The sequence below is a fragment of the Oryctolagus cuniculus genome, chromosome 6, assembly GCF_051225735.1.
Source record: "Oryctolagus cuniculus isolate XC-2025 breed Fujian yellow rabbit chromosome 6, ASM5122573v1, whole genome shotgun sequence".
Classification (NCBI taxonomy): domain Eukaryota; kingdom Metazoa; phylum Chordata; class Mammalia; order Lagomorpha; family Leporidae; genus Oryctolagus; species Oryctolagus cuniculus.
Genome location: NC_142872.1, coordinates 128,853,780 through 128,866,497, shown reverse-complemented (window position 1 = coordinate 128,866,497; position 12,718 = coordinate 128,853,780). Strand labels below are relative to the sequence as shown.

Below are 12,718 nucleotides of genomic sequence, written 5' to 3'. Positions count from 1 at the left end.
TAACAGTATTTCATACAGTGCACGCTAGTGTGCTTCCCCAAGTCCTAATATTCACACAGACAGGATTCACTTACGCATTCTTTCGCTCCAAATTCTGAAGATTCCCTTTCAGGTTATTGTACGCAGATGCTCGAGATTTCAGGTCATTATCAATTTGAGTCACTCCCTTCAAAAAGGAAGAACACAGGCAATATTTCTCTTAGTCTGTCATTAGTAATGCAATGAAAACAGCTGAACTTTAACTTTTATAGAAAGCACCACTGAGGTTTTTTTTTTTTTTTTTTTTTTTTTTTTTTTTGACAGGCAGAGTGGACAGTGAGAGAGAGAGACAGAAAGAAAGGTCTTCCTTTGCCGTTGGTTCACCCTCCAATGGCCGCCGCGGCCGGCGCGCTGCAGCCGGCGCACCGCGCTGATCCGATGGCAGGAGCCAGGAGCCAGGTGCTTTTCCTGGTCTCCCATGGGGTGCAGGGCCCAAGCACCTGGGCCATCCTCCACTGCACTCCCTGGTCACAGCAGAGGGCTGGCCTGGAAGAGGGGCAACCGGGACAGAATCCGGCGCCCCGACCGGGACTAGAACCCGGTGTGCCGGCGCCGCTAGGCGGAGGATTAGCCTAGTGAGCCGCGGCGCCGGCACCACTGAGTTTCTAATAAATGATATTTTATAATTTTAAAAGCACAACTTTGAATAGTCATTTAAAAAAATGATTTCATTATAATATGATCTGCATGTGAATCTTTTCTACCAAAAATATCCCTTTAGTTCACATATCTTAATTATTACTATGTTTTTAACATTTATTTTTACTTATTTAAAATGTACTTATATAAATACTTATTAGATATAACATATAATAATATCATATAATATATATATATATTTATATTTACTTATTTGAAAGGCAGAGTGACAGGGAGATGCCAGAGAGAGAAAGAGGTCTCCCATCTGCTAGTTCATTCCCCCGATGACCACAACGGTCCCGGACACATTTGGGCCAAGCCGAAGTTAGGAGCCAGGAACTCCATAAGGGTCTCCCACATGGGCGCAGGGGACCAAGCACTCAGGCCATTCTCCATCCACTGCTTCCCCAGAGGCATTAGCTAAGAGCTGAATTGGAAGCAGAGCAGTTAGGACTCTGAACGGGTTCTCTGATATGGGATGCTTGTGTTGTAAGCAGTAGCTTAACCACTGCATCACAACACTGGCCCCAAAATTACTTTTTAAGTCATGTAAACTGAACCTAGGCCACTGGGTTTAGAGATTACTAACTAAAAGACTTAATAATTTACAAGGCTGAAGGATATATTTCCAAAAGGAACTAAATTACATAGGGAATTTCATTGTTACAAACTCCTCTATTACTACACAAAATATATTTCCAATGAAATTAAAATTGTGGTTGAATTTACTTAAAATTTTACAGAACCTGATTTTTTCAGGACAGGACTGAAACTACTAACTATTTCAAGAGAAAATGCGAAGTATACTTAACAATCAAGGAACTGGTTTCAACGCCATGCTATGATTCCTGGCTGTGCAGCTTTAACTTGTCACTTACCCTCTCTGAGTCTAACTTCCTTATCCAACTACACTAGTATCAGGAAGCAATTAAATCCCTGATAAGGATCAAAAGAAAATAAGGCTGAGTCACAGTAAAAGCACCACTTGTTATTATCAAACTAGTCATTTTCTTTAAATTGTAAAACTTTAGTTAAAATCTTTGATAGTCTATTCATTTACAATTAACTATATATACGTGTGTGTGTGTGTGTGTGTGTATAAAATACCATACAAAATAAAGTAACTAGCAACTGAGGACAGTCTTTCTAGCAATTTAAACCATATTTTCTGTGTGCAAGGCAGATCACTAAGGATACTGGCACAATGAATCCAGGGCAGGACTGGTTCTAGCCCAGCATAATAAAGCTAGTACCACAACAGGGCGAGTCATAGGAACTTTCTGGTTTTCCAAAGTATATAAAATTATGTGGACATCATACTGTAGTCCAATAAGTGGAAAACAGTGTTATGTCTTTAAAAACAACAATGTACCTACCTTAATTAAAAAATATTTTGCTTAAAAAAAAGTGCTGTTAAGGCTTCAATAAGTTGCAAACTCAATGGCTGCTTACTGACCAGTGTGGTGCTTGCTGAAGGCTGGGTGGCTGTGGCAATTTCTTAAAATAAGACAATAATAGGAGCCAGCACTGTGGCACAGTGGGTTAACACCGTGGCCTGAAGTGCCAGAATCCCATATGGGCACCGGTTCTAGTCCCGGCTGCTCCACTCTGATCCAGCTCTCTGCTATTGCCTGGGAAAGCAGCAGAAGATGGCCCAAGCCCTTGGGCCCTGTACCCTCATGGGAGACCCGGAAGAAGCTCCTGGCTCTGATCAGTGCAGCTCCGGCCATTGCGGCCAATTAGGGAGTGAACCAGCGGATGGAAGACCTCTCTCTTGCTCCCTCTCTCTCTCTCTGCCTCTCCTCTCTCTGTGTAACTCTTTCAAATAAATAAATATTTTTTAAAAAAAGAGACAATAATAAAGTTTGCCACATGCACTCACTCATCCTTTCTGACACATTTTTCTGTATCGTTCAAGGCTGCTTGGTCACATTTTATGCACAGTGGGACTTCTTTCAAATGTGGAGTCAGTCTTGCCAAACCCTGCCACTACTTTGAACTGAGTTTAGCTAATATTCTGAATCCTTTGTTGCCCTCTCCACAGCGGCCCCAGCATCTTCTGCAGAGTCTATCTTCTCTGCTTATCCCTAGCAGCAACTCCTCGCCTACTGAAGACTGGTGCTGAGACTGCAGCAATGCAGTCAGCTCTTCGGGCTCCATTTCCAGTGTTAGCTCTCCTGCTATTTCCACCACATCCGCAGTTACTTCCTCCACTGAGTCTTAGACCACTCAGAGTCCTGCATGAAGGTTGGAATTAACATCTTTCAAACGCATTAATGTTCATAATGCGACTTCTTCTCATGAATCAAAATGTTCTTAATGGCTTCTGGAATGGTGACTTTTCCTGAAGAAAAGTCTTCAATTTACTTTCCTTAGATCCTTCAGAGGAATCATGGTCTATGACAGCTATAGCCTTATGACATGTATTTCTTAAGTAATAAGACTTGAAGGTCAAAATTACTCTTAAATCCATGAGATACACAATGGATGTTGTGTCAGCAGACATGAAAACATTAATCTTGTGGTACACATCCCTATCAAAATTCTTGGGTTTGCAAGTGCATGGTCAGTGAGCAGTAATATTTTGAAAGGAATCTTTCTCTGAGTAGCTTATGGTGGGCTTAAAATATTCAGTAAACCATGCTACATACAGATGTGCTGTTATTCAGGCTCTGCTGTTTCATGCATAGAGCACAGGCAGAGTCGATTTAGTATAATTTTTAAGGGCTCCAGGATTTTCAGAATGGTAAACACTGGATTCAACATTAAGTCACCAGGTACATTAGCCTCTAACAAGAAGAGCCCACCTGTCCTTTGAAGCTTCAGCTATCAAAGTCCTACGCGGCATCTTCTTCCAGTCTTAGGTTGTTATGTGTACACTGAAAACCGGTTGTTCAATGTGGCTACCTTCATCAAAGATGGCCGCCAGATCTTCTGGATAACTTGCTGCAGCTTCACCATGAGTATCTACTGTTTCATCCTGCATTTTCAGAAATGGCAACAGCTTCTCCCCTTGAATCTTACGAACCTGTCTCTGCTAACTGCGAACTTTTCTTCTGTAGCTTCCTCATTCCCTCAGCTCTCAGAATTGAAAAGAGCCAGGGCTTTGTTCTGGATTAGGTTTTGGCTTAAGGGAATGTTACTGCTCATTTGATCTTCTGTCCAGGCCATTAAAACTTTGTTCATATCAGCAACAAGGCTATTTTGTTTCCCTCTCTGCCTTCTTTTACAAAAAGATTTATTTTAGGGGCTAGCACTGTGGCAAAGCCAGTTAAGCCAACACCTGGGACATCAGTATTCCATGTGGGTGCTGGTTTAATTCCTGGCTGCTTCCACTTCCAACCCAGCTTCCTACCAATGCAGCTGGGAAGGCAGCAGAAAATGGCCCACATGCTTGGGCCCCTGCACCCACATCTGGAGACCCAGAAGAAGCTCTGGCTCCTGGCTTCAGTCTGGCCCAGTCCTGGCTGTTGCAGCCATTTGAGGAGTAAACCAGCAGATGAGATCTGTCTCTGCCTCTCTCTGTAAGCCTACCTTTCCAAAAAAAAAAAAAAAGATTTATGCTATTCATTTGAAAGGCAGAATTAGAGAGAGGGAGAGGCAGAAGAGGTAAATCTTTCATCTGCTGGTTTCCATCCTCTGCTTTCTCAAGTGCAATAGCAGGGAGCTAGATCAGAAGTGGAGCAGCCAGGAGTCAAACCAGCGCCCATATGGGATACTGGCACTGCAGCCGGCAGCTTAACTTGCCATGCCACAGTGCCATTTGTGTGTTCACTAGAACAGGACTTTTAATTTCCTTCAAGAACTTTTCCTTTGCATTCACAACTTGGCAAATAGGCCTAAGAATCCTAGCTTTGGGCCTATCTCAGCTTTGACATGCCTTCCTCACTAAGCTTCATCACTTCTAGCTTTTCACTTACAGTGACCACAAGCTGGAACATTATAGGGTTGTGTGTGTGTGTGTGTGTGTGTGTGTGTAAGATTTATTTGCAAGGCAGAGTTAACTGAGGGAGAGACAGGCAGCCTCCATTCACTAGCACTCGCTTAATTTTTAATGCCCTCAACAGCTAGGGTTGGGCCAGGTTGAAACAAGGAGCCCAGAACTCCATCCAGGTCTCGCCATGGGTGCAGCAGCTCAAGTACTTAGGCCATCACCTGCTGCCTTCCTAGGTGCACTAGCAGGAATCTGGATCTGAAGTGCAGCAGCCAGGACTTAAACCAGCACTTTGATATGGGATTCAGGTCTCCTAAGTGGCAACTTAACTTGCTGTGCCACACCTGCCATCACTATAGGGCCTACTTGCAATACTGTTGTGTCTCAGGGAATAGGATGTCCTGAGGAAAGGGAGGGAGATGGGAACAGCAAGCAGGTGTAAGAATCAGAAAACACACTTGTGGCTGGTGTTGTGGCGCAGCAGGTTAAAACCCTGGCCTGAAGTGCCTGCATCCCATATGGACGGCGTTCTAGTCCTGGCTGCTCCTCTTCCAATTCAGCTCTCTGCTATGGCCTGGGAAAGCAGTGGAAGATGGCCCAAGTCCTTGGGCCCCTGCACCCATGTGGAAGACCCAGAAGAAGCCCCTAGCTTTGGATCTGCACAGCTCTGGCCACTGTGGCCATCTGGGGAGTGAGCCAGCAGATGCAAGACCTCTCTCTCTGTAACTCTGAATTTCAAAAAAAAAAAAAAAAAAAAGAATCAGAATCAGAACACACAACATTTATGGACTTAAATTCATAGCCTTATATGGCAAGGTCTTTGGCACCCCAAAATAATTATAATGCTAACATCAAAAATCACTAATCACCAAAACAGACATAACAGCAATGAAAAAGTGTGAAATATTGTGAGAATTACCAAAATATGACACAGAGACATGAGGTGAGCTTATATTGTTGGATAAATGGTTTGACACAGTTGCCAGACACCTCTGATTTGTAAAAATCACAATGCTTACAAAGTACACTGACGCAAAGAACAATAAACAAGGGCCACCTGCAGGTCCTTGTTTGCTTGTCTCATTATAGTTTCTGTTGAGACCTTCATATTCTCTTTCAGACTCAAGAACTTCTCAATATAAAATGAGTTCTTCACCTAGAGGGTTCACGGGTGGGCTTCAGGGTCATTTATTCCCTGAACACTATCCATACAACCATGAGGAACATGTAAATAGGCATTTTTCTGGGAAAAGGCTCAACACTAACAGAAGGGGTCAGAGAACTCGTAAAAGTTTAATGTTTGAGCAAGTACTGTACATAAACATACATGAGTGATCATTACTATCTAACTGAATAACTCATACATCTTTAATAGATTCCAACTTTCTATTCTACATGATCTGTTACCCTGAAAATCTGCACAGATATCACAGAATTTTAAAGTTCCTTTTCCCTTTAAACATCATCAAAGCATGTAAGTTAACCATGCAAATAAGTAAACTGCACTACTTACATAAGCTACAGATGTTTAAACATCTGTAACTTTTAAACATCTTTAACAACTAAATATCTTTTAACATCTAAAGTTGTAGTAAGAATAACTCCTGTTTGTATCTGTGACACATAATTAAGTTCCTTTGTCAAAACCTACAAAGTATTTCATAGCTAAATTATAAAATAAACAAAACTACTATAAATTAATGTGTCCTACCTGTCTCAAGTTTAATCTTACCTTGGCAATTATTTCAGAAATATTTTTCAGGGACTGCTTGATTGGGTATTTGGCCATATCCCATTGGAACCTTGTTATATAAGTAACCAAGTCAACTGAAATAAGGAAATAAATTAATTACTAAAGAGAAGCATCAGAATTTTTTAGTTTTTTTCCCAAGTTTTAGCATTAAAATATATTTTTATATTTTAAGTAATTTATCTGTTGGACTATAATAGAGTCCAAGCAGCTTAACCAGCCACACAACATGTGATGATTGTCTCCAGAAGTATACATTTCAACAATCTTCAAAACATGGACCCTTTCACTTTCAAATTGACAGAATAAAAGATGGAAGACCAAAGAGATGCTTGACAACTCAGTTCAGTAATCAAAACTGCTCTATCCCTCTAGTCTGGTGGGATTAAGGTCAGGGAAACCAAATGCCAAGTACATGACAAAAGTAATTCATATCAAGCTATTTCTCTCTCCTTAGTTTCTCCTTACAATAAATCAATGAGCCAACAACATGATGAAATTTCCAAAAGCAGTTCTCGATGCACTGCCCCCCAGACTGCCAACTGTCATTCACTGACACCTGATATAACTCACTGCCCATCTAACTCATGAAATGGCTGGCAGACCAGTAAGGGCACCACAAAATAATACATCCACCGTCCATCCTATCCAAAAAACAGAAAACAGAAATAGTAAACAATTAAATCAGAATCTCTATTATAATAAAGAGAAAGAATAATTACTGTCTTTTTAACTGACTATTCATTGAACATCTATTATTTGCTAGAAGAAATGAGATTAGGGGAACACTGGATTTAAGATACAGGGACTTTATCATAGTACATAATACAGGATGCAGTAAAAGAAAAGGGTTACTTCCTTTTCTAATCACTAAACATGGATGACCTAAGTTAAAATGAATGAGATGCTAAAGTGGTATTTCATAAGAAAACCACAAATCCAAGCACAAAAGACAACAATGAGGTCAAAGTCATCTTTATAAAGCCACTATTAGAGAAAGCATACTCTATATAAGTATTAGCTTCTATGCAACAGAGTCTAAGTCAATAGACTTTATAGGCACTCAGTAAAGAAATTTCATATTCGAATATGAGTGGAGGTGACATTACTCTATAGTAAAGTCAGTAATTTCTATTCTAAGATTTTTGTAGTCGGAGGCCATTAAATACAAAAAGGTAGAGAAGGAAGTAGTTACACAACAGGAACAATGCTAGGATATGTAACTTGAAAACTTACTTGTAAATGTGACTTAGTAAAAGCTGAGCCCAGAAAGAGCTAAGGTAAATTTCCGTTAACACTGATATCTTATGTATTCTGTAAGATTATCTTACGTAAGATTGTGAGTGGAGGAGGGGGAATGGGAGGGGCAATGTTGTGACACACAGCATTAAGCTGCTGTCTGTGATGCCAGCATCCTGCATGAGTGCTGGTTCGAGTCTTGGCTCTTCCACTTCTGATCCAAAACCCTGTCAGTGCACTTGGGAAAGAAGTGAAAGATGGCCCAAGTGCTTGAGTCCCTTCTACCTACAAAGGAGACCCAGATGGAGTTCCAGGTCCCTGGCTTCAGCCTAGTCCAGCCCTGGCCAGTACAGCCATTCAGGGAGTTAACCAGCTATGAAAGATACCTCTTTCTCCCTCTCCCTCCCCCTCCCCCCTCTTGTAACTGCCTTTCAAATAAATAATTCTTTGAAAAAATAAAAAAGAGGGGCCAGCGCTGTGGCACAGCAGGTTAATGCCCTAGCTTCAGGGCTGGCATCCCATATGGATGCTGGTTCGAGACCCGGCTGCTCCACTTCCGATCCAGCTCTCTGCTATGGCCTGGGAAAACAGTACAAGATGGCCAGGTCCTTGGGCCCCTGCACCCATGTGGGAGACCCAGAGGAAGCTCCTGGTTCCTGGCTTCCGATCAGCGCAGCTCTGGCCGTTGTGGCCAATTGGGGAGTGAACCATCAGATGGAAGACCCCCCCTCCCCCACGTGTAACTCTAACTTTCAAATAAATAAATAAATCTTTAAAAAAGAAAAAAGATTGAGTTTTGGGGACAGGATATCACCAATTTCAGTAATAATAATGATGCTTTATTGGTTTTCTGTTGTATTCAATATCCTTATTTATAGACTGCCTTTTTTCAGTTTTTGTAGTGAAGTCACTCACTTTATGCAAGTTAATAATTATCAATCATGAAAATATAAACTTACCTCCATTGGCCAACAGATTCTCCTGCACTTTATCTTTACTGTCCTCTAATACATCAGCCATGTATTGAGCCACTTTCTTTACCACTCTGGTGAGGAAAAAAAAAAAATTTTTTTTTCAGGAAAAAGACTTGAATCCCATGCTACACAATGAACATGCTACCTAAAGACTTGGAGTTGGGGGCCGGTACTGTGGCATAACAGGTAAAGCCTCCACCTTCAGTGCTGGCATCCCATATGGGCGCCAGTTCGAGTCCTGGCTGTTCCACTTCCAATCCAGCTCTCTGCTATGGCCTGGGAAAGCAGTAGAAGATGGCCCAAATGCTTGAGCCCCTGCACCCGCGTCGGAGACCCGGAAGAAGCTCCTGGTTCCTGGCTTCAGATTGACACAGCTCCAGCCACTGCAGCCAACTGGGGAGTGAACCAGCGGATGGAAGACCTCTCTCTCTCTCTCTCTCTCTCTCTGCCTCTCCTTCTCTCTCTGTGTAACTCTTTCAAGTAAATAAATAAATCTTTTTTTAAAAAAAGACATGGACTTGGCCGGCGCCGCGGCTCACTAGGCTAATCCTCCGCCTTGCGGCACTGGCACACCGGGTTCTAGTCCCGGTCGGGGCGCCGGACTCTGTCCCGGTTGCCCCTCTTCCAGGCCAGCTCTCCGCTGTGGCCAGGGAGTGCAGTGGAGGATGGCCCAGGTGCTTGGGCCCTGCACCCCATGGGAGACCAGGAAAAGCACCTGGCTCCTGGCTCCTGCCATTGGATCAGCGCGGTGCACCGGCCGCAGCGCGCCGGCCGCGGCGGCCATTGGAGGGTGAACCAACGGCAAAAGGAAGACCTTTCTCTCTGTCTCTCTCTCTCACTGTCCACTCTGCCTGTAAAAAAAAAAAAAAAGACATGGACTTGACTATATAGGTTCCCACTATAGCTATCTATTCGATACAGAACAAATAGATTCTACCTTATTAATATCTAAAGGATAAAATGGACCAAGATTTTGTTATATGTAAAAATCAACTAAATAACTGTAGGATTTTAAGGAGACTACATGCAATGTGCTCAACAGCTTAAAAAAAAAAAATGGAGTAGGAAAGTAGTGAGAAACAGTCTGTAAATAGCCATAAATCATTTGCTGAGAAACTGCCTGATGGATTGACTGCAAGGGTCAAGGACAAAGGAAGAGACAGAGAATTGCATTCCATTCCCAGCCAGCCACTGTGCTTTCATGTAGGAAAAAATGGATTCAACAACAAGCAATAGCACATAAGCAATGGCTGTGATGAAGGATGAGGTCCTACATTATTTATTCATGAACTATTTATCAAACATCTGCTACTGGCAAGGAGGTATGCTATAAAGAAAACCACAGTACCAAAACCACCAAGGCACCTAGATATGACCTAGTCAAGCCCTTCATTTTATAAGTAAAACACTGAGGCAGATAGAAAGTGCCTTATCCACAGTCACAAGGTCATTTGATGACAGAGCTGTGACTGGAATCATGGCATCTTCACTCTGGAGTACGGTGTTCTCTGATCCATTCCATGTCTGCCTCGAGGCTCTGGCTAGGAGTCAAGATTATATAAGACAAACTCACTGCCTTTACATTGCTTCAAATCAACTGGAGAGAGAGAAAAAACTACAAATGTTTAAATGCAAAGCAACCTGAGTAAGTGCCAGCTGTGACTACCATGTTACAGAGAAGCATAAAGGAAAAGGGCATCACTTCCAGCTACTACAATCGAGAAAGCATACGGGCCAGGGTCTGTTAGCAGGGCAATGAGGGCTTTGATTACACAGGAAGTATCTTCTTTCATGGGGTATAGTCTAGATCAAGATAAACTGAGGTGCAAAGCAATGGGCATTCAGAGGATGGTAAGCCCAACTGACCAGAGTGGCATGCTGAGAGGAGTCCTGAGCCTGGAGGTAGAGGCAGACTGCAGACAGCCTCTGAAGTGAGACTCCAGACAGGGATTCAACATGGTAGAGACAGGACCCAGGACAAATATTCTGACCACTTTGCTCAATAGCTGGGAGGCAAAATTGGGAAGACAAATTAAGAAACTTCAAAGCACTTTAAAAATGGGGCAAGAAAAAGCAGAGGACTAAATTTTAATGACAAGCCTATACTGAGTAATAGGCCCCTGCACCCACATGGGAGACCTGGAAGAAGCTCCTGGCTTCGAATCAGCGCAGCTCCGGTGCAGCCATGTGGGGAGAGAACCAGCAAATAGAAGACCTCTCTCTCTACCTCAGCCTCTCTGTAACTCTGCTATCAAATATATGAATCTTTTATATATATATATATATATATATATATATATCATCAAGAAACCTATTATCAAGAAACCACAAGACCATTCTTTCCATCAATTAGTTCTTTGAATATATCATCAATAAATTATTTTCACTATCTTTATACCAATTCACCATAATTATTTGCTCTATATGAATATATAGAATGATAAACCTATAAAGTAAGTTGCTGCTTTTTCTTTCATCCTCTTTTTCCATTCCAATGGACAAGTGTCCGGCCTCAGTGTGCCTTTCAGAATCTCTTGAATAACACTGTCAACAGTCTCCACTCTCAAAAACAATCAGTGCATCCTCAGGCATGTTTACTTCCCAAATAGCTGTTGACGTGATAAAAGATCTCTCTCTCTCTCTGCAACCCAGACCTCAGGCTCTACAAGAGTACTTTAAAAAGTTCATGGAAGTACAGAATTAAGAGATGTTTATTCTGGGGCAAAAAAATTTGAAATCCATAGTTTTTTCATGAATACATATTTTCCATGAACTTTTTGAAGGTTCCTATGAACAGATTTCAAAAACTTTTGCACCAAAACCAATATCTTCTAATTCCATTTTCCAAATTTATTAAAGCTACCTCATACTCCTAGAGTAGTGATTTTGTAGAGGTTCTAACAATTCAGAAAAACATAACAGCATAAATGGAAAAACTTTCTATACAGATTTCAAGAAAACATTTCTCTCTAATCAAGCCTATTCATTGAAAATTTCAATCAAATGTACATTTCTAAGAATCTCCAAAATTCTGCATTTTGCAAATTATGTCTATTTACATAAGCCATATAGACTTAAAAGCTCTGTATTCTGAGAGTCAAAGGGATTATAGGCTGATTCTGCCAATGCAGAAAGTTATCAAGGATCCTATATTCATTTTCAGCTAAAATGTGCAGAGTAACTGTATTTCAAAAGTGATCCATAGATTCAACAAAATCCTCATCAAAGTTCCAGCTGACTTCTTTGCAAAAACTTGATAATGTGATCCTAAAATTCATATGGAAAGACAAGGACACAATCTTGAAAAGAAAAATAAAGTTGGAAGACTCACCAATTTCCAATTTCAAAACTTAATACAAAGGCACAATACTTAATATAATGATGATATAGGAACAGAAATACAGATCAGTGAAAGAGAACTGACAGCCTAGGAAGAAACTGTCATGTTTATAAGTTTAAATGATTTTCAGCAAAGGTGTCCAGACAATTTAAAGGAGAAAGAACAGTCTTCAACAAATGATGCTGAGACAACTGGTTATCCACATACCAAAGACCCCGACCTCATGTCATAGACAAAAATTAGCTCAAAATGGATCAAAGATCTCAGTGTAAAAGCCAAAAGTTTAAGATTCTTACAATGAGATACTGACATAAAACTGTGACCCTAGATTAGGCAATGGCTTCTCAGACACAATACCAAAAACACAAGCAATGAAAAAAAGAAAACAGACTTCACCAAAATTAAAAATCTTTGTGCTACATAGAATACCATATATAAAAAAAGTGAGTGACGATAACCCAAAGAATAGGGAGAAACATTTGCAAATTAAAAAGGGCTTATATCTAGAACCTGTAAAGAACTCTCACAGTTCAATAAGAAGACAAGCCAAATAAAAACCCGCAAAGGATACAGACATCTCTCCACAGAAGAAAAACAAATGGCCAATGAACATATGAAAAGATGTTTAACACATCATTTAGTCAATAGGGAAATGCAAATCAAAAAGGCATGCTACTGGGCCAGCACTGTGCCACAGCATATTAAACTGCTGCACCATTCAAGTCCCGTTGCTTCATTTCAGATTCAGCTTCCTGCTAATGTGCCTGGGAAGGCAGTAGATGAAAGCCCAAGTATCTGGGGCC

At 41.2% G+C, this 12,718-nt stretch overlaps 1 protein-coding gene across 2 annotated transcripts in view; it reads right to left on the bottom strand.

The window, feature by feature from the left end:
* The window catches only part of ATP6V1C1 (ATPase H+ transporting V1 subunit C1), a 68,669-nt gene that overhangs the window by 19,556 nt on the left and 36,395 nt on the right, over window positions 1-12,718 (bottom strand). For both annotated transcript variants that reach the window (XM_051844686.2, XM_002710723.6), the window contains 3 exons: window positions 8,561-8,646; window positions 6,345-6,439; window positions 75-166 (listed from right to left, as the gene is read on the bottom strand). In XM_051844686.2, the coding sequence (XP_051700646.1) occupies window positions 75-166; window positions 6,345-6,439; window positions 8,561-8,646 (273 nt within the window). The remainder of the gene's footprint in view (window positions 1-74; window positions 167-6,344; window positions 6,440-8,560; window positions 8,647-12,718) is intronic.